Source organism: Megachile rotundata, chromosome 8 (genome assembly GCF_050947335.1).
Source record: "Megachile rotundata isolate GNS110a chromosome 8, iyMegRotu1, whole genome shotgun sequence".
NCBI lineage: Eukaryota > Metazoa > Arthropoda > Insecta > Hymenoptera > Megachilidae > Megachile > Megachile rotundata.
The window spans coordinates 14065077-14086867 of record NC_134990.1 but is presented as its reverse complement, the minus strand read 5'-3'; the positions used below and the strand labels follow the sequence as shown (position 1 = coordinate 14086867).

Genomic DNA, 21791 nt, shown 5'->3' with positions numbered 1-21791 from the left:
CAAATGTTTGTATTCGTCTAATAAATTTTATTAATATTTATGTAGCATTTTATTTCATTCGAAACTTTCTTCCCTTTCTAAAATTTCCAAGATGTGCTCTTCTGGGGCCTAACCTTATACTTAAGAAGCGTGAGTACGTCGTTGAAATGCTGCTTTACTTAATATGTACCAGAAATCCGCGACTGCGCATCACTGCTTAGAATACATATCCTGATCGTTCGAATATAGCGAGCGAAACTGCGAATAGAAATTATCGAATCAACGTAAGTGACGATACATTCGACCGATTCGACCGTAGCTACCGAATCTAAACATACACAGTTATCGCAAATATGAGTCCCCTTCCAATCGAGTTGAGGCCGTTCGTATCGCGTCGCAATTGCCACCGTTATCCACGACTCTTTCTCCATCACTTCCCCGAAGTAGTCGACTCCGCTTTCGTTCTCTGAAGACTACGTGTCCCATCTTCTCGATCGGTCTTACACATACGGTGTCGCGGTCCTCGCAATAGGTGGCAACATGCTAAAAAACAAAGGTACAGTAGAGAGCGTCACCATGACGTGCAGAATGGATCGTCTTTTTACCACGATAAATTTCAGGTTGCTCGAGTTGTCTGGGTCCCGGCTATAGATCGCCAAAGGCGGCGATGCTGGAAGGCCCGCGCGAGAAGCTCCTTTACGTCGTTTGCATTCACACAGACCCAAAAAAAGCTGATGTTCTATGCACCGTCGACGTGGACCCTGAAAGCAACGATTACTGTAAGGTGGGAACGTAATTCTGTTTGTTTGATTTTATCTCTGAGCTGATCACAGAGGGGTGCGGACTCGGACTCCGAAAAAGAAAAAGAAAAAAAATTCCTTGCATCAGACTCCAGACAAAGCCTTGTCTCTTTCTTCTTACAATGTTTTTATTTTTTATAGATTGTCCACAAACTGCGAATGCCCCACGTTGGCGACGAACTGCATCACTCTGGTTGGAACGTCTGTAGCAGCTGCCACGGTAAACCGTGCAAACGGGATACGTTGGTGCTTCCTTGTTTGGTGTCGGATCGCGTCTACTTTATCGACACTAGCAATGAGCGATCCCCGTCTATCAAAAAGGTTCGTTTATCATGCAATTCGAACTCGAATTAAAAAAGAACGCATTTAAAAGAACCACCAAACGTTGGACATTTACTAATACCTCAAGTTCTTGTTCAAAAGGTGCTGGAAGCGAGTGAAGTACACAAACATGGAGTATCGACTTTGCACACTTCCCACTGCGCGCCAACCGGGCATATCATGATATCCACGATGGGTAAACCAAACGACGATGCCTTGGGAGATTTTCTTTGTATCGACGCTCAAACTCTTGAAGTAAAAGGCACGTGGACGGTCGGCGAGAAGAAAGCTGCTTTTGGCTACGATTTTTGGTATCAACCGTATCATGATGTACTCGTTGCGTCCGAATGGGCGGTGCCTAGAAGTTTCAAAAGAGGATATACTCCTGCCAATACTGCCGATCCTGGTTAGTATTTTGGGAAAATTTTGAAATACCGATTCTGTTCAAATCTTACAAACAAGCTTCTTATTTCAAAAGGAAGCGTCTATGAGAACAGTTAGCTACTTATAGTAAATTAAGCTAATAAAATTAATTGAATTTTCATAAAACTATAAAAATATACACGACAATACGTATGCAAAATAGTTAATTACTCACTTTCTGAGGACAGTTATGAACTTTTATGATTAAAGAATGGTCAGCAATGCATTATTTACATGGTTCGATCATAACAGTTCATAAATAATGTTCGGGTAATGAGTAATTAATTATTTTGTGTCAGCATTGCGATACGTACTTGAGCCGCCTATGTCAATTGTACTGCACATGCTAAGTGCAATATTTCGGCACTTTGACGACGTAGTATGGTTCCTGAGGCATTTAGAAACAAATTTCTATTAGGGTTCGATGCGTTTTGATGCCTAATAAAGCTAGGAAATCAATTTTTGTAGAATTCGGTCCACAACGGTACAGGTGGAGCCATTTAGCGGCGAGCGGCGGAACTACGAAAAACTAAAATCTCGATTTTCTCGAAAACTAGGGACTTTTCCGAAATTCTGAGATATACAAATTATTCCTTGTCGCCTACGGAATCGAACGAATGTAATTATAGCCTGCTAGGACAATTATTAAGGAAAATAGAAAAATAGCCCATTTCATGGACTAAAAAATTGGCGTCCATCTAGCGGCGAAAGTTGGAACTACAAAAATATAAAAATGCGATTTTCTCGAAAATTAGCAAACTTTGAGCACTTCCAAGGCTCAGAAAGTGTTGCGTGATCGCATTAGAAGCAAAATAAAGCAATAAAAGTTTCCTGAAAGCTTTAATAAAGAAAATGAAAAAAATGTCATTTTATGGAGAAAATTTGTGGCGCCATCTAGCGGCGAAACTGCGAACTAAACTGAAAAAACGTATGTCCGAACACGCGTTAAGGAGTCAAATAAAAATTGATTTTCTGGGCATAATGGGCAAAAAAATGAATGACTTATTGAACAAAAGTTGCTTTAAAATGTCTAAAGAAGCATACCACGTCGTCAAAGTTGCGAGATATTACTTTTTATATTTTTCCTTATTGCGTTTTCGGACATACGTTTTTTCAGTTTAGTTCGCAGTTTCGCCGCCAGATGGCGCCACAATTTTTTCTCATAAAATGACATTTTTTTCATTTTCTTTATTAAAGCTTTCAGGAAACTTTTATTGCTTTATTTTGCTTCTAATGCGATCACGTAGCACTTTCTGAGCCTTGGAAGTGCTCAAAGTTTGCTAATTTTCGAGAAAATCGCATTTTTATATTTTTGTAGTTCCAACTTTCGCCGCTAGATGGACGCCAATTTTTTAGTCCATGAAATGGGCTATTTTCCTATTTTCCTTAATAATTGTCCTAGCAGGCTATAATTACATTCGTTCGATTCTGTAGGCGATAAGGAACAATTTGTATATCTCGGAATTTCGGAAAAGTCCCTAGTTTTCGAGAAAATCGAGATTTTAGTTTTTTGTAGTTCCGCCGCTCGCCGCTAGATCACGCCACCTGTACCGTTTTGGACCGAATTCGACAAAAATTGATTTCCTGGCTTTATTAGGCATCAAAACGCATCAAACCCTTATAGAAATTTGTTTCTAAATGCCTCAGGAACCATACTACGTCGACAAAGTGCCGAAATATTCATTTTTTTATTTTCCTTATATGCGTGTTCGGACCCTCACTTTTTAGGATCAGTTTTTTCGGTGATTATTCGTTCGTGGCAAGTCCAATTTTTTTTTTTTTTTTTTATGTCCATCTGGATGTACATACGCATATGTATGCAAAATTTGACGAGAATTGGTTGAGTGGTGCAAAAGAAAAACGCGGACAAAGAAGTTGCAATGTCAAGTATAAGAGCTTCGTTCGCTTTCGGCTCGCTCACTCAATACAAAATTTTCTTTCGAGTATTTCTTACCATCTCTCATTTTTTTCTCTGTTTTATCGGTAATACGATTCTTTCCACAGCGATCTATGGCAGAAGTTTGAACTTCTACTCGTGGAGTGAACACAAATTGAAGCAAATAGTGAACTTGGGCGAGGAAGGAATAGCTCCTCTCGAAGTTCGATTTCTGCACGATCCAAAGGCCACTGTGGGCTTCGTCGGATGCGCGGTGTCTTCGAATGTTTTCAAATTCGACAAGACACCGGAAGGAAAATGGCATGCCAAGCTGGTCGTGAAAATACCACCTAAGCAAGTAGAAGGTTGGCTCGGTCCATTGATGCCGGGTACGCATTTCAGAAATGTAGATGTAGTTACCTACCATCGATTCTGTTTTACCGTCTTGCTTTTAGGAATGATTACCGACATTCTAATCAGCCTCGACGATAAGTATCTCTACTTATCCAACTGGCTCCACGGAGATGTTAGACAGTACGATATTTCTGACCCTGACAATCCAAAGTTGACGGGTCAAGTGTTCCTCGGTGGATCGATTGTGAATGACTCAAAAGTTCGCGTGATTCAAGACCAGGAACTCACCAGTCAACCAGATCCTGTTTATGTTAAGGGTCGTCGCCTTGATGGATCTCCTCAGATGCTTCAACTGAGTCTTGATGGAACACGTTTATATGTGACGACGTCAATTTTCAAACCTTGGGATCAACAATTTTATCCTGAACATGTCAAGTACATTACCGCTTTGTGTTCCTACGTTTCTACAGTATATTTATGTGTTTCTTATATTTACCGAATAACTAATTTAATTAAATTAATAATTTCTCAGGAACGGTTCGACTATGGTCAAACTGGACGTTGATGTTAAAAATGGTGGCATGAAGCTCGATGAACAATTTTTGATTGACTTTGGCGCCGACAAAGACGACATTTTGCTCGCACACGAAATGCGGTAAAATTTCTTCTTATACGATAAATTGTTTTCATCCATCGTAACTTCTTGTAACTTTGAACTTTCTTTCCAGCTATCCGGGAGGTGATTGCACGTCAGATATATGGTTACCTGAAGATTAAACAACTTAGTTTGATTTTTCTCAAACTGTACACATATCTTGAATGGAAATATTAATTGACCTATCTTCGAAAATTGGATATTGAACTGATTTTTCACATGATTTCTATTTTATAATAAATTTTATTTCTGTAATTATTCTGATGTTAGTTTACTTTCGTACCTGTATCTTGTGTAAATTCAAATCGGATTCCTTCAGAAAAAATGTTAGACAAGTTCCTATTCATCAAATTCAGAGAAACAACCTCGAATTTGAAATTTGGTATCAGGAGACTGCATTACGAGGAGGTTCAGAAATTTTTCGAATCATGCAATTAGGAAGTTGGTACCAAGTGACCATAAATTATGTGAAGGTGGCACGATTTTCAAATCGAAGTCCTCGAATTTGGAATTTAGTGGAACGTAGAATTATCTCGAATCGTGACGTCATCAATATCGATTCGACTCGATAACCCGACATGTTCAATTTGTTTCGCGCGCAGTTTATGTTTGGTGAGTTTAGGTTATGTTCGCATAAACTGCGAGTTAAGGTACGGTTACGTCAGTTTCTGTGGTTCGTTGAACATTCTCGACTGAATACAGTTTTAGTGTCCAGAAGAAATGCCGAAAGTCCGAAGAAGTAAAAAGCCTCCACCGGACGGTTGGGAATTGATCGAGCCAACGTTGGAGGAATTAGAACAAAAAATGCGAGAAGGTAACGATGACGCATCATTGAGGTTACGATTAGAAAATCTGTTTCTTTTCGACAGACACTCTTCCGGCTAACTTTTTGTTCGCTGTTTGAATTACAGCTGAAACAGAGCCTCACGAAGGCAAACGGAAACAGGAATCTTTATGGCCGATATTTAAAATTCATCATCAAAAGTCACGGTATATCTACGATTTGTATTATAGGCGAAAAGCCATTAGTCGCGGTGAGTAATTGTAAAAATATAGCAAGGTTTCAAGGTAAAAACATACTGGTCAGTTATAGATTTTGGCATTGCTAAATATTAAATCAGGGTACAGTATATGTAGTATAGTTCTATCACATTTAATTACTCTTTATTTAAATTCCTCATGTTTCGCATCACAAATAGGTGCATACATTTGTCCCTTAATTGTTAACTGTTGTTGGTATTTCGCAGTGTTGCCCATCTCTGTGGAAGTCTGATCGACAAAGTAAAGTTAATCAAGGTTAGCTAAATCTGCTAGTCAACTGTGTCTTGAACTAATTAGTTAGCTGCTTCCATTCTTAGTCAACCAAGTAATTGGCTATTTCATGGTCTACACCTGCTCATTATGTTTTTACCCTGAATAACTATTTTAATTTCCCTTGTTAATCCAATTATGTTTTACATTTTTCTTCATTTCAGAATTATACGATTATTGCTTGAATGAAAACATAGCGGACAAAAACCTGATAGCCAAATGGAAGAAAGTGGGATACGAAAACTTGTGCTGTTTACGCTGCATCCAGACTAGGGATACGAATTTTGGAACCAACTGCATTTGTCGAGTACCGAAAGGCAAACTGGAAGAGGGTAGAATAGTGGAGTGTATTCATTGCGGCTGCAGGGGTTGTTCAGGATAACGATTGTCGCTGGCGATCGGTCTTTTATTTTTATCATTCTCGTTAACGTTTGTTACGCAATTCCGTGAAAACATTATCGAGGACCGGCTAAAGTATCTCTTCAAAAATTGATACGTTGTTAGCCGGATAATTGCGGATGTTCCACCTTAAATTCGTCGCGTGACCGATCGAAATACACGCGTACACCGCCAAATAAAACCTCGCTGACAAAATACGACAAACATGTATTCTGTTCTCTCAGCGCGATGATTTACAATCGTTCACGCGCAACAAGACAAGAGATTTTTTACTTAATCGTTTAAACTAGTTGGAAGGTGACACGATAGAAACAGAATAAAACAGGAATCAGAAAATGAGTAACCCTGGTTAATTATTCATCTTCGCTTCTCCACGGTCTTATCCTGATCCCGATTATTTTGATTTCAGGTAGCGATCACAGATGCGTTGCATGCATTTCAGAGAAGTTGCTTTGATTCGCCTTATGAGCGAACGTTTGCGTGCACTGGTTATTTAACACGATGTACCTCTTGCCGTTTCTCAAAACTGTACTGGGTTTCGTAGAATCGGTAGCGTCGCGCCGAATTCGCGGCGATCTGGCGCTCAAGAGCGGAGCAAGCGAATATTCAGCTGAGAAATCTCTTTCACAAGTTTGCGTAGCGATTCCTATAATCTGCCATGAATACTTCACGCGACACGGTTGGCTCGGTTCGTCGAAGTTCCCTTCGATCAAACTTTCCAAAAGCGTGCGCGACGTTTGCGAAGCTCTGCCGATCACCTCCCACGAATACTTAATCTTGCAGGACCCTCCCGTCTCAGACAAACTCCTCTGGTAACACCTCGTTGGATCTCCCGCGAGGAGCTTGAACGCCAAATGATCGACATCTCCGAAACGTCCGATACTCTGTGCAGACAACTGCAACGTTCGATTGGTATCCAGGATATTCGCCGACGTCGAAAGCTCCACCGTACGTGGCTCTGTTGGACCAACGACACTGGTCGATAATGCTCGCTTACCGATCGCGTCGATTTTCGATGACGTGGAGTCGCGATAAGGAACCAGGCAATATCCTGCTGCGATATCGTTACTGGTAGTCGGAGTCGTAATTATATTCGTAATCGGTACGTTCCAGTTTCTAGATTTCAAAGTATCTCGATCCAACGATCGAATCGCGACGTTTCTTCTCTTTTTCGAGCGGGTGTTCGGTTTTCTTTCTCCGCTGACTTTAGCGCTCTTTTTCTTCGCGTTGGCTACGTCGTACATCGGAAACGTCTCGGTAACAGGAGCCTCGGGCAGAGCGGAGATTGGACAGGGAAACGGTAATACCACTTTTTGTCGTTCCTTCGGACTCATTGTCTGGCGTACTCGTTCACGGTCGGGAAGCTTAGGGCTTTTTCCGGTTTTGCGTAACGTTTCTTTTGATTTCTTTCTTTTTTCATGGTTCCATCGGACGTCACTCTGGAAACACACGCACGCGTTACGTTTCTTCATTATTTTTGATGGGATTTACACTTTGATCGCCTCATTATGGAGCTTGAATTAGTCAGCCATTTTTTTAGGAATTTTTTGAGCAATAAAGTATATAGAATTGAATAATAAATAAATATAGAGCATATGTTATAAAGAGTGGATCGTCAGGAAAAGTGATAACGTTTTATAAAAAATAAAATAACTCTTGAAAATTTTTATCGGACTTTGATGGTCAAAGTGTTGAGGTGTTAGTTTAAGATGGTTGTATCACAGGCAATTTAACATTGAAAAATTATAACATAGAAAAGTATAAAAAATAGAAAAAGTGTTTGCTGAAGGTATAATCTTGGGACATTTTAATCTCGAAAGAAATAAATATTTAGAATTACCAAAGAAAATTGTTCACAAGAAGCAAAACCTTGATCTTTCTTCACATAATGTATTTGCAATTTCATGGCAGAAGTTAAGCGTTCAACAAAATAACATTTCTAAAATGTTTAAAAATCTACAAATTTCCGTGCACAAGTACTTATTTCGTCTAATCACGCCGTTCTAAATTTCCTTAAGAAACTAAAGTATCGTAGAAGAATAAAACATGACGCTAAACAAAACGAACAAGTACATTCATCTACATCCAATGATTGTCAGGAAAAATATTTGTTGTGTTGTACTCACTTTGCAATTTTACTGCAAGTAAATTTCATTTTTACATTAAAAATGGTTCAACCAATTTTTGACTAAAATTACTTTATCTTATTTTCCAATTTTACTACCGATACAACCACCTTAAAAAGCGACAAGAAACCTGTCCGATTCGCAGCAGTTTGTCCGCAGTTTTCACGGGGCCCGAGGGTGGTTTCAACAGTGGTCCAATGTTATCGTTGGATCGTCGTTTTTCGAGTTTTACGCCTTTCTTCGAGCGCTTCGTGCACCGTTTCGTGAAGACGGTCTTCGTCACCGGGACCAGCACATTTTCTGTGATTACTTCGAAACTCGGCATCGTCGTCTTCCTTCCACAAGGTGCGCGCTTAGCAGCATCTTTCAATTTCATTTCTCTTCGGCCGAACCCGCGTTCTGTACTTGTTAATTTTTCGTCTCGGAAGGAGGAGGTAAAGAGTATAAGGAAGAAACGGAAAATACAGTTAGGATGATTAGGACGTAACCTGACATCAAAGGTTACGCGATTTTCTCGATAGAAGTCGATCTGATATCGACTTCCGAATTTAAACCGTAGTTCAACTCTTTTTTCTGCATAAATTCAGGTCACGACTTTGATAATTAGCGAGTTCAATTATTCTTGAACTTTTTAATGAAGTATTGAAACTGCAAATGATCGCATTCGAGAGAAACTACAGACTACATGGATTAATATTCGTATTCGTTCAAGTACGTTCAACTTTTCTTCACCTCGTCACCAAGGGTATCTTTATTTGTAAAAAATATAATAATATAATGATGACACGTTACTGGCAGTAGCAATAATGTCTGCAACGATGGTATCGAGGAGCAAACAACGAGAAACGGTATTGAGGATAACGATAACGGTAACGATAACGATAACGATACAACGATGACGTTTCACGTGATCGTGGTAATAATGACGGTGACGACATCGACGACGATGATCGCTTACTTTAAATACAACGATGATAAATTATTATAACGATAATATATATGCGCGACGTAAGAACGGTCGCGCCGATCGAAACGTTTAACGTAAAAAACAACAATGGTAAAAAAGGTTTAAAAAGTTGAAAGCGTTCAACGAGCAACGGATAGTTGGAGCTTTCGAGCGGATACATATTGAGCAGTGGTCGACAAGGTTGCTGGATGAAGGGGTCACGATTGTCGGGAACGATTCGGTGGCTGTCGCGAATCAAAAACCACGAATCAACGAACCCACGATAGATTCGTAGCGACGAAACGAATGAACAAATATCGAAGAGCACTGTATACTTCCTAGTTCAAATTTCGTGTACAATCTAATGCAATTTAGGCTTCCTTCAAATACGACAATGATGAGGTCTTCTAGTTGTTCATTTTCAAAGATTTTAAATTCCACGGGTTGGTGAGGAATTTTGGAAAATAGAAGTTTGGCGATTCGGGAAATTTGCAAATTTTGTAATTCGAGCAATTTAGAGAATTTGGAAAGTTAGGGAATCTAGGGAATTTTGAGAATTTGGAAAGTTGGGGAATCTAGGGAATTTTGAGAATTTAGAAGTTTGGGGAATCTGGGAAATTTGGAACTTGGGAAATTTGGAAACTAGGGAATTTTGAGAATTTGGAAATTTAGGGAAATTTGGAATCTAGGGAATTTCGAGAATTTGGAATCTAGGGAATCTGGGAAATTTGGAATCTAGGGAATCTGGGAATCTAGGGAATTTTGAGAATGTGGAATCTAGGGAATTTCGAGAATTTGGAAATGTAGAGAATTTGGGAAATTTGGAATCTAGGGAATTTTGAAAATTTGGAATCTAGGGAATTTTGAAAATTTGGAATCTAGGGAATTTAGAAAATTTGGAATCTATGGAATTTTGAAAATTTGGAATCTAGGGAATTTTGAAAATTTGAAATCTAGGGAATTTAGAAAATTGAGAATTTGGGAAATTTTGAATCTAGGGAATTTTGAGAATTTGGAAGTTTAGGGAATCTAGGGAATTTTGAAAATTTGGAAACTCGACAAATTTAGGGAATCTGGAGAATTTAGAATTTGGAAAATCTGGAATCTGGGGAATTTCAAGAATTTGGAAATTTGGTGATTTTCGATGAAAAATTCGAATCCTAGGGACTTCGAGATCTAGAAATTTGTAGATCTAAGAACCTAAGAGATTGATATCATAGATTATAGATTTACAAATGGTCCTAGAAATTTTGTAACACAAGTGTACGGAGACCCAGAAAAAAAATGTGGCAGGGTTTAAGTCAGGGTAGTTGTAATACAAAGATTTTGTAATAGAAATATAGGTATTTAAAATGATGAACCTCACATATCCTCATTTAAAGAAAGCCCACGTTGCAACCGAATGCACGACGAGAAGGGACGAAAAAAGGGAAAGTTACGCATTTTCGTACGCTTATGTTACGCGTGTTTGTCAAGGTAGATTCGTTAGTCTATTTCGCGTGATCTATAGATATTTAAGATTAATTTGAGAAGACGCGAACTATGTACAAAAGAACATGACTTTTCTTTTCTTGGTCGCATCGCGTTGTACGACACATTGTTCAATGCTTATTCCGAGGATTACGGTGTTGTACCGGTTATTCCCTAAAATAATCGATACTTATGTGCTAGATGTACATGTACATACGTATATATAAATATATATATAGAGTGCGTGAAAAGTTCGGCAACGCTCAAATCTTTCCTTCATAGAACTTTTCAAGGTCAATGCAAGGTCAGACAGCGATAGAATTTTCATTAAAATTTTGATCGTTGTAGGACTTCGGACACACTCTGTGTATGTATTCATATACAAATTTGTCGTCGGCATATTCTCCAGAAATAATGCGCGTATCGTGTGTGACGCGCACGTGCGAACATTCGCAGGCACTCTCTTCGTTAGCTAACGCGCGTAACGCGACTACCTTGCGTACAAGTTAATAAATCGCGATTCGCGTCGACCAAACGCGTCTACCTAGATCGAATCGTACACGGACCGATCGCGGTACCTCTACATCGCAAACTCCTATCGAAAACACTTCCGATGTTCATCCCACACCTCACGGTCCGCGTATTCGTTTCTACGCGACGGTCGAAAACATATATATCTAGCTTACCTAGCTATACCTATTTAATCAGTCGTCCAACTAATTTTCCTCTATTCTCTCTGTTTCTCGCCGACGAAAGTGAACAAACGAAGATAACGGTGGTAGCTCGGTAAAACTCCGCCCGACGAGTCTACGCTAGATTCGAGGCGACGCAACGCGCGAAGCGTCCTCCATCGATCAGACTCGCGAAGGAAAAAAGAGAAAACTGGTGTCCGCGTTTATGAACCGCGATATGCTTAAATCCGTACTCGCACGCGTGTCAGTAAGGTACGTGAATGTCTCTAGGCGTAGCGCGTCGTCTACAGATTTTGCAAACGGTTATCAAGCAGACGAGGGCGACGAGCACAGCGAGACCGGCGCCCAGACCGGCGCCCGCCCATCCGGCGGAGCCAACGACGCTCGCGAGACTACCAACGCCGTTTCCGGACCCGGCGACGTTCGCCCGATTACCGAGAGCGTCAGTTCCGCAGGTTTCCAGCGACTCGTCGTTCGGTTCCTCCTTGGTTAAAGTGCCGCTGCCGTTGTAAGTGTTCCGGAACACGGACCGGTGCTCCGGAACAGGGCAATTGACCACACCGTTGCAGAGGAGTCTAGCCGGGATGCACCCAGCGTCACCGGGACACTGAAATCCACAATACTCGTCTAGTTTCTGCGTGTTCAAAGCCCCTGTCGAGTCGCGCGGAAGGTGGTACAACTCCGTCCAAGCGATCTTGAAGGCCGCCCTGGCGGGAGCCATCGAGCCAGTGAACTGAATGATCACCGTCGGCCAATCTTCCTCCTCTTGCCGTTGATCCGTCGAAGGTTGCGAAGCCGAGTTCTGCAGATTCGGCTCCCCGCTCGGTCCAGAGTTGCGCTCGAACGAGGGAGCGATCTGCGCGGCCGATATTATCGGCATCTCCCCGACGGAGCTCACGTTCTCGCCGCATATGCCGATGAACGGTTCGTTGCTTCTCGGCAGGAAGATCTCCAGCTTTCCGTCCTCGCAGGATCTCGATGCGAATTTGATCTTGTCGAAGTGCAGCCACACATCTCGGTCTCGGTGCACGCGTAGCTCCCATATGCACTTGATCGATCGGGGCGGAGTGACGTAGCCGAGTGCCTCGTAGTGCGGGAATTCGATCTCGCCGTCGGTCGTGGCGTGCAGAATTGCGGGCCCGCACAGCGGGCTGTGAGCGAACTCGTATCTAGCCTCGAACAGCGGAGTAGCTTGCTTGAAGTAGTTGGCCGCGGCGTGGGTTCCGTCTACTAACAGTTTCAACTCGAGTCTCTCTCCTCGAGACACGACGCGAAGCGCAGATCGCTGTCCATCGCCGTTCGATTCACCGATGGTTGTTGATCGACAGATACAGCGACCTCTACCGATACCGATATCCTTTTGCTGTTGCTGCTGACGGTGCTGTTCTTGTTGTCGCTGTTGCTGCTGCGGTTCGATCGTGTCCGCAGTTGGTGGTTCTTGAACGATCAACCGATCGACTCGACTGTCCCAGCAGTGACCGCATTGTGCGTACGGATGTTCCTTGAAGGAGACAGACTCTATGGTGAGAATGACACGTGCGTACAATCGTTTGTCCGTGATGAACGAGTAAGTGCAAGAGAGATCAGCTGGTGGATCGCCAGGACGCTTGTAAACGAGAGTATTCAGCGGCGATCGCAGTCGACCCGATCGCCCTTTCCAAGAAGCGAACGTCTCGTCGCACTCGGTGCCGGGTACGTGCACACCGAACCTGGTCGCGTTGAAGAAATCGTAATGAGCCCAATAGTACAGTGAACTCCCCGAATAACTGCCGGTCTTGCTTTCGAATTTCACGAACAGGGCGTTCGAGGTCGAGACGAAGTCGTGCTTCTCCATCGGTTTGCTGAACGTGTCGCAGAAGGTTTTAATAATCTTAGCGTCGTCGGACCAGTCGGCGTCGTATAAAGTCAAACTTTCACCGCAATCGCCGTCGTACGGTTCTATCGGTGACTCGATGCGGTTCACCCGGAAGCTGGGGAAGTAGAGTCTGGCTATTTCCCCGGGCCTGCCTTTCAGGAGGTACGTGCAACTAGTGTCGGGTGGATACCAGTGCGCCACCGAGAGGAATATACCCTCGTTACCGGAGCGCAAGGACTCGCTGTCGAGCAACCAGTTGCAAGTACCGTTCCGAACGCCGGCGAGCTCCGCGTGTCCCGGCCAGTTTCCAACGTTGAAGTGAAACCCGGTGTTCAAGAGCGGCCCAGCGGGCGACGACACGAACTCCACGTAGAGATCCTCGCTGGTGCCGATGATGCTGTAGGGGAACTTTCCCATTCCGCAGAAAGTACCGATCGCCGTGCTGTTCTCGTTCTTGCCGTCGTAAACGCGTATGTAATCGTACGGGCAGTACTCCGACCCGGAGCTTATCGGTCTCATCGGACAAGTCATTATGTTCTCGCATCTCTGCCCGTCGATGTTGAACTCCTCGTTCTCGATGTACAGCTTGATGAAGGGCGACCGGGTGTTCAGCCAGTACTTGCAATGCAACGCGCGCGGGTAAATGCCCGGATAGGCCGGGCTCTGCACGTAACACGTCTGCAGCCGGCAGTCCCTGAACACTCGCTCGCAGTAGCTCCCGCGCACGATCTCGCCCCTTCGATTCGGATACAATTCCGGATGCTGGCCGTACCTCAAGTACACTTCGAACCCCTGCTCTACTCGAGAATCGAGGCTGAAGTACGTCTGATCCGTGAAGTTGTCCGCGTGGAATATCACACGGACGAAACACGTTTCCGAGATGAACGTTTGCGGCTGTTCCGATTCGCCGCAATAGACTCCCGGGTTCTTTCGATTGGTCACCTCCGTTTTCACGTTCCCGTCCACGATCTGCAAATTTTAGATTAGTTCGGTTAACTGAGAATGATAGTCAAGCTATAGTCAAGAGATGGCAGTCAATATTACCTGCAAGTAACCGCCCGAGCAGGTGGTCGCATTTTCCAGCACGCCGACTTTGAACTTTTTGAAGCGGACTCGCAGAATACAATCCCGCGAGGTCGCACGGTTCACGCGGAAGCGATACCAACAGGACAGAGGCTTCCCCCAATTCGCCGAAGTCACGGCCGGACTCGATACATCCTCGTACGTGTCCACCGTCTTGTTACAGTGGTCTCGATCCGCTGAAATCGATCTTGTTAGTCTCTAATTTCGATTGATTTCATATGGGCCTATGATCATTGGCCCACTAATTTCGAGTTACCTCTGCGAATAGCCGCGGGACTGGGGCTAGCGAAAATAAACAACAGGAGAACGAAGAATCCCCAGCCCCAAGTGGTCGAAGCTACCGGTATAACCATTCCAAGGTAGATGCGCCGCTTCCCCTTAATCCGATCTCGCAATTTCTCTCCTTAGCATCGCTCGTTCCTCTCTATCCACCTGCAAACATAATTCCGTTAGTATTCGCAGGTTTTACGGGTGACATTATAAAAATCAATCTCGCGCGAGTTGCGTCAAAGACGATTCTCAACAGAAATTCATTCGTTTGCTCGTTATATGAATTGACCATGCCCGGAAGTTGCTCGTTCCGTCATTCACCCGTTCACTCCAAAACGGGGCTATAATTGATTCAATTCGTGTTAACTCTCCTCTTGTTGACAATTCAGGACCGAGCAAATCGCATATACATGTGTTCTCCACCTCCCACTTTTCTACGCCGCTTTCTCCCACCTTCCTCTCTACCACGTATTTTTCGTCCGATTCGACGAATTTCCCGGTGGAACAAAACGAAATCGAACGCGGAACAATGGGGAAATGGCACGGTTAATGAAGGGTTCTTGTTGAAAACGAATAATTATGTTGACACCGAACACGTGGTTAACCGTATACTATACCTGAAAATCAGGTTGACAGTGAAATGAGCGTGGTAAATAATGTACTGCGAATTACATCGACGCGCGGCAAACTTGCACGTCAAGGTACCATCTTTAGAACGAGGTCGATGTTGCACGCATTACGAAGCTACGAAAGCTCGATACAATTTGCGAATATGTTAGGAAGGAACGTCGATTTGCGTATTAGATACGTACGGATCCTGTGAGAGCCCGAAGATCGTCCAAGAGTAAATACTTCAGAATTCCTCTTTTTATTCACATTTATTGCACGAATACGCGCTAAACACTGCGCGAGCGCGGACACGGTTCCTTCACCGGACCACGGCACAGATACACATTCATTCCGTCTATCGCAGGAAGTCTCAAAGTATGCCTTTTCGATCATCGATCCTATCAATCTATGTTCACCAAATCGTTTGGCAAATTATGCCAGTACCCTGTTCACGAGACGATTATAAGATGAATTTTGATTAATGAGCGACGATGAAGGAACGTGAGGGAGGAAGAGAATGGCAGAGAGAAATGAATGAGGCTTTGTAAGAAAATCGAGATGTATCGGTTACTGTACCGGTTGCAAGATTGCTGAGCTTCCATCAATGGCTGACTCGAAACGTTGGCTAAATCGGAGCAGTCCGGCTGACCGGCTAACTGGATGCTTGGATAGCTGGATGGCTGGTTCACTGGCTGGCTTGCTGGATGGCTGGTTGGCTGGCTGGCTAGCTTATCGTTCGACGAGAGATTCGGGTCGAACGTCGCGCAAACTCGCTACACCCTCTTTTATCTTCGCTTTCCCTCTTGCCTTCCCTCGCTTCTCCCTTCGCTTCCCTCTCTGTTTCGCTTCTGCTTTCTCTAACGATCCTTTTCTCTCTTTTTTTCTTTTTCTCCCTTTTACCCTCGCGTCTATTTCAAAAGTACCTTTACGGCGACCCTCCAATATACACGTCCGAAACTGACAACCGCACATATTCCAAGAATCCTTTGTACGATATCAAATAATTGATCTAAGTCCAGTTTCGATCTTAACGTCCTTTTTTCTTTGCCCTCCTGACCTACGGACCGATTTCATTCTTTACGATTATGGAACACATTCTTGCAAAACCAGAGCGACGTTTCATTTTGGAGAGCGCGGTTTTGCGGAATTGTTTAATGCAAAGTTTGAATGAAATCGGTGCTTCGAAAGTCGTGGTCCCCCTGCAAGTTTTCTAATTTTGCTCGAAGTCAATCGGTAAATTAACGATAGTATTAACGGTACACCGCCCGCGAACAACGTAAAAAAGAAAAAGGTAACTCGCGCGCGGACGCAAAGATCAAACGTATGGATGAATGATAACAAAACAGCGACGGCTACAAGTAGAAATAAGAGGTTTCGTTAATCAGGATGCGGTCAATCCGTGAACCCTTCCGAATCGAACGGAAACTTTGTTCTTCCCCGACGTCGAATAGTTCGAGATTTCAACGACGCGGAAATAAATTCGCCGTTCTCGTGAAACGACCGTATTTGCACTCGAAACCGATTAATATAAGTTATAAACTCGTCCTGGTGAGAATAGTCTTCGTCGCGATTAACAAATTTTAAACGAGCGATCAGCTTCCAATTTTCCCGCGTTTCGACCACGGATTATTTATAAAAGATGAATAACAAAATGAATAGAATTTGTACAAATAGTAGATAATAACGCTAAGGAGACGTACGAAAACAGCTCGAAACGACGGATACTTATTCGTTTAAGAGTTTATTTACAAGTGGCAACAAAAATACTATCACCTCTTCCTGTGTGTGATTATAGTACGTTAATATCTTCATTAGATAAACAGGCACGTCAAAAAGAAATTTCGATCGACGTATTCAGCGTAAAATTATTGCTTGTTTTTTTAAATAGAAACTTGGTAGAATCGTACGCACAACTATGATCTACGATTCGTGTCTATGATTTGCGAGCATCTCGATGAACATGATTAGCGGCATAATAATCGACAGCAATAGATCGATCAACCGACAAAACGATGACGACCGAGTCCGGATCACAGAAACAGACGGGTACCAGCCTTTTTTCGCCGATAGTTGCATGCTCGACCAAAACTCGTTTACAGGAAAATTCGAAAACAGTTACGTGTAACCAACCGAGTCGATTCGCGAACGGGTCTCCGACTCGATCGAACGATCTTTACGGTTTTGCATCGACTTGATCCTTCTCGAATCAAAGAATATACTTATTCGTTTCCGAACGATAGTGGTACATCTTTCGCTTTTTTCGCACCACTAACGACACCGGCTGCTCTAACGCAACGTCTCCTTTCTTTTCTACTGAGATTCGACTGCTTCTTCTATACGCATCCTAGTAAAGTTTCATCCAATATCGTTTCTATGCGATCGTCTTGCAACGATTAATCCTTTCCTTTCTACGAATACGCAAAATCTCGCGTCGTCTCCCCGTACCAACACTGTAAATAAAAAAACGAAGGAAATGTACTCGATTGACCATATACGTATATAATACACACTGTCGACGATGGAATCGGGGTGGGGGAAGAAGATCCGAAAGAAAGGACAAAAAAAAGAAAGAAAAATGGAGGAGGAAGAAAAGAAGAGGATCCGACAAACTGAATGTCGATACAAGTTAGAACACGATACGTGGGAATAATACGTTGTTTTCTCGCTTTCTTCGCATGAAAATGTCCCCACTTGTTGCGTAAAACAATAAACTGGGTCGAGTATTTATCCATACGCGGACTAAACTAATCATTATGTAATAAAATGAATGACAGTACAGCATTGGGTGTACGTGTACGTGTAGTACGTATTTGTACGCGCGCGCACAAACATGAGGGTGTACGTGAATTTAAGACGTGATATGGATATGGGCATGGATTCGACGTTTCGGGTATAAAGCGTGTACCCGTTTACGGGCGTACGCACGAACAGGTATGAGGGGGTACACGCGCGTGCAGATATATTTATCAATGAACGAATTAGCGCAATGTAACAAATGTCCTACGTAACGATGCCACAGGACAACGATTCAATGATCGTCCATATCGTGAACGCGTTGACGTTTCGTCTGTGGTTGTTGGTGCTCGGATGGCTCGGGACTTTCGACGATAGCGAGCGGGGCTGGTGAACCAGGAGAACTATCCGATTCCTCGTGCGAACGCTTTGCAACTCCGACGCCTGCGTCGGGACCAATAAAGCTTCCGCTGCACGCGACACCAGAAAATAATCATTAATTCTCGCTCTTCGATCCAACCGATACATACGAAATAACTAGAGATACCTGTAGTTGTACGTCGTTTGTACGATAACAGGAGCCGGACTGTACTGACCGGCCGGTGAAAGAGAATGTTCTTCTGTCACGTTCCCGGATACCACGTACTTATCTACAAACAAAATTCTAACATTATTTCTATTATTATATACTCTACTACTATAACTATTATTTCACAATCGTGACAAAACACCAATAGCTTTGAACAGAAATAAAATTAATCTCTTAAATGACGAGTTAACTCATCTATCAAGCAAAAGACACACAAAATATAATGCATTTATCTAAAGATTTCTCCCTTTAATTGTATCGCTTCCGCTTATAATTAAAGATTAATTTATCTTTCTTTGTGTACCAAAGAAATTATTTGTCATCCTTGTTTTTTATCAAGTGTGAAAAATGATTAGATTCCAGCTCAACAGCGATACAGTTAAAAGGTTAATAAATGAGCGAATTAAAAGTAAACATTACCTTCTCTAGCTGTATCACTCGTAACACCGTTCGTAACGACGGTAATCTGTTGCATTAGACGACCCTTATGAGACGATTGATTCGAAGGCGCGTATGGATGACCGGGTGATCCTGGTGCGGACTGACTAGTCAACTGACCAGCCGGAGAAGGTACGGAACTATCCGGGTAAGATTCTGGGCCCGGCGACGTTTCTCTACTGAGGCATTCCGGTGTCATTAACCCACTAATTCCTACGTGAGACGGCGAAGCGGGTGCACTCCTACATCATTTCAAGTACTTCAATTTTTTCCCCTTCGATCGTCGCATCGACCGACACATTCACTTTTTCAAAGCATTATACACTAACTACAACGTACGAGAAACGCACGTACCTGGACGAGAGACCGAAAGGAGCTCGAAAACAAGGCACTCCACGCTGTCTTCTTCTTCTAAAAGCTTGTTCTATGAGTTTTGCTTCCGATTGAGGATCTATTCTCCAGAAAGATCCTTTTCCTGGTTCTTCTTGACTTCTTGGTACTTTGATAAAATAGCGATTCAACGAAAGATTATGCCTTATAGAATTTTGCCAACCCTTATCTGCAGTTCTATAATATGGGTAATTCTTGGTAATGTAAGAATAAATGCCGGATAAAGTGAGCTGTTTGTCCGTAGCAGACGCTATTGCCTGAACAATTAGCTGCGCGTACGAATATGGTGGTTTAGAGTCATCCTTTGGAGGACTACAATTTGCTGTCGTGCCATTTGGTCCGGAACTGCTTCCACCCCTATATCTTGATTCTACCCCAAGTTCAGGGCTTATCTGTCTGCTAGAACTTTGTCCTCCGTCGTGTCTTTCCATGTTTGAATTTTGCGGATCGTTGGCAACAGCAGCTGCATACACTGCCACCATTTGAAGGTCTGCCGATATGTTTCTCCTTCCCTGACCTGCACGTGGACTAGCAGGACAAGAATTGGCTGCACTGATAGTTCCAGTAGGAGAAGGAAACGGACTGCTATATCCTGTATCAGGAATATTGATACGTAAAGGTGGCAATGGTGCCCTATGTTTCGGCGGAGAAGGTAGGCGTACATTATTTTGCTCCTGTTCATCTACTAATGACTGAAATACCAGTCTTATATTTGTACTTGGAAATCTGAATGTGCATCTGTAACAGAAAATGCAAACGATACATGCAATGTCGTTCTGTTAAACATTCATTCAACATAGAGGTAAATTTTAAAGAGAATCTTCAAAAAAAATTGAAGCTAATGATCGTATCATTGTGCTTGACCGAAACAAATTCTCTGAAATTTTTTTCTCTGTTGAAAACAGAATAGAATAACTCCTATTGTAAGTTGTTTACTACTAAGTAAATTTTGCAATTGGATTTAAGAAAAAAAAAGACAGAAACGTTCGTTCGGTAAAGCGATGACAAATCGTACCGTTTCGATTGAATCGAAACGGTACCACTGACTATGAGAGACATCGTGTAAGTAACTTGCAACGAGAGTGCCACTGGCATGCGAGAAACGTGCAAGAAAGGTTAAGTTGACTAGGTAAAAAGTTGGAAATATATCTTACGTCTTTGGTAATTGAAAGGCAGGCGCGCCTTTTCGTTGAAAGACTCCATCAACGAAAACTCCATTTTTACCGTTGCAAATCATAAAGAAAAAAGGGTGATCATAAAAGATTTCAAGGTGCCGTCGCGAGATAAAGCTGGAGTGGCCCATGTTGACGTCGACCTCACCCCTGCTGCTGTTACGTCCGATAGTGATACGTCGCTGTCTAACCATGTATTCAAACTCGCGACCCTCCAGTCGTGCAATCGGTGCACCCTTTGCCTCCGGGTTCCACTGCATCTTCGTCGGACTGGCCGGTGCCGACTTGAGTGCCAGAAGGGCCCACGCGTCGCTCTCCTGAGTACGGGAGTACGTAGACATAGCACCGAGTGAGCAAACCCTCCTTCGGGATAGAATGAGAGAGAGAAAAAGGACAAGCAGACAGATAGATATAGATAGACAGATAACCGAACAGATAACTAGATACATAGACGCGGATGGCGGATAGAGAACGAGTGAGTTACCGCCGGAGAAAGAAACACTGTTTGTACGAATAGGACAGGAGTAAGAATGACGAGTCAAAATTCTAGTATCCGACCCAGGCCATGGATTGATATCGGTCAATATCATCGATAATACCATTAACGAGAAAGACATGAAAATTTTACGTTACTTTTCACTACGAACCTAACGAAAATACTCGCTAAATTCATTGAGCAACCGATCGAGTAATCGATCGATTAACTGACTGATTGACCAACTGACTGACCGACCGATCGACCAACCGACCGACCGAACGAACGATCGACTGATCGATTGACCGACTAATCAGCCAATTAACCGATCTACAAATTTACTACATCAACATTCAAAATACTAATAAAAATAACATAAAAAATATCGATAGGTTAGTTATTAGTTTCATCGGTTTTTATAATACAGATTTAAACGCAAGTACATAAGTAAGAAAACATGTGTACCTATCTTATAATTTATTTCATCATTATGTCATCCGTTTACCGACGTTGTTATTGTCACGTTGTTGATATTCGAGATACTGATTATTTACAGTCGAAAGATAAATATAGTAAATATAATAGACTCTATATATACTATATACAATGAAATAACTAACCTGAATTCGCAGGTAATATCTTAGACATAATATATGAGTAATACTTACTTTCCTTTTTCGCTTGCTTACGGATACAATGTACGCATGTATTACCACGACTATGCTTCCTTGCTGTTTCGTACTGTTCAACTTACACGAAGAAACATACCTTGCTGTTTGATGATTTATAATTCGAATGATACAAATGTATCACGTGATGCATAGG

At 42.7% G+C, this 21791-nt stretch overlaps 5 protein-coding genes across 11 annotated transcripts; 2 read left to right on the top strand and 3 right to left on the bottom strand.

Moving 5' to 3' along the window:
- The first annotated feature begins 47 nt into the window (after nucleotides 1–47).
- LOC100882904 (methanethiol oxidase) lies at nucleotides 48–4666 on the top strand. The gene is made up of 8 exons (XM_003699782.3): nucleotides 48–535; nucleotides 600–763; nucleotides 921–1100; nucleotides 1203–1506; nucleotides 3528–3788; nucleotides 3855–4188; nucleotides 4286–4408; nucleotides 4482–4666. The coding sequence occupies exons 1-8, from the start codon at nucleotides 520–522 to the stop codon at nucleotides 4528–4530; spliced, it is 1431 nt and encodes a 476-aa protein (XP_003699830.2). The 5' UTR covers nucleotides 48–519; the 3' UTR covers nucleotides 4531–4666.
- A 144-nt stretch (nucleotides 4667–4810) lies between these two features.
- On the top strand, nucleotides 4811–6457 carry l(1)10Bb (BUD31-like protein). The gene is made up of 3 exons (XM_076535040.1): nucleotides 4811–5222; nucleotides 5320–5442; nucleotides 5884–6457. Exons 1-3 carry the CDS (start codon nucleotides 5129–5131, stop codon nucleotides 6099–6101), a joined length of 435 nt encoding a protein of 144 aa, XP_076391155.1. The 5' UTR covers nucleotides 4811–5128; the 3' UTR covers nucleotides 6102–6457.
- LOC143265070 (uncharacterized) lies at nucleotides 6310–8811 on the bottom strand. Its single transcript, XM_076535019.1, has 2 exons — nucleotides 8375–8811; nucleotides 6310–7557 (listed from the first exon to the last, which is right to left on the bottom strand). The coding sequence occupies exons 1-2, from the start codon at nucleotides 8618–8620 to the stop codon at nucleotides 6535–6537; spliced, it is 1269 nt and encodes a 422-aa protein (XP_076391134.1). The 5' UTR covers nucleotides 8621–8811; the 3' UTR covers nucleotides 6310–6534.
- A 145-nt stretch (nucleotides 8812–8956) lies between these two features.
- Nucleotides 8957–16742, bottom strand: LOC100882792 (cubilin). 2 transcript variants are annotated; one of them, XM_012289191.2, is made up of 5 exons: nucleotides 15746–16742; nucleotides 15373–15614; nucleotides 14547–14722; nucleotides 14252–14466; nucleotides 8957–14176 (listed from the first exon to the last, which is right to left on the bottom strand). In XM_012289191.2, the coding sequence occupies exons 3-5, from the start codon at nucleotides 14641–14643 to the stop codon at nucleotides 11597–11599; spliced, it is 2892 nt and encodes a 963-aa protein (XP_012144581.2). In that variant the 5' UTR covers nucleotides 14644–14722; nucleotides 15373–15614; nucleotides 15746–16742; the 3' UTR covers nucleotides 8957–11596. The 2 variants fall into 2 exon arrangements, with proteins under 2 accessions (XP_012144581.2, XP_003699829.2); XM_003699781.3 differs by lacking the exon at nucleotides 15373–15614.
- A 149-nt stretch (nucleotides 16743–16891) lies between these two features.
- On the bottom strand, nucleotides 16892–21773 carry FoxK (forkhead box K). 6 transcript variants are annotated; one of them, XM_012289220.2, is made up of 6 exons: nucleotides 21635–21773; nucleotides 20474–20854; nucleotides 19284–20057; nucleotides 18912–19171; nucleotides 18450–18552; nucleotides 16892–18372 (listed from the first exon to the last, which is right to left on the bottom strand). In XM_012289220.2, exons 2-6 carry the CDS (start codon nucleotides 20830–20832, stop codon nucleotides 18198–18200), a joined length of 1671 nt encoding a protein of 556 aa, XP_012144610.1. In that variant the 5' UTR covers nucleotides 20833–20854; nucleotides 21635–21773; the 3' UTR covers nucleotides 16892–18197. The 6 variants fall into 6 exon arrangements, with proteins under 6 accessions (XP_012144610.1, XP_076391131.1, XP_012144606.1 ...); XM_076535016.1 differs by having other exon boundaries at nucleotides 20474–20808; nucleotides 21635–21766; XM_012289216.2 differs by lacking the exon at nucleotides 21635–21773 and adding an exon at nucleotides 21139–21330.
- Between the last annotated feature and the right edge of the window lie 18 nt (nucleotides 21774–21791).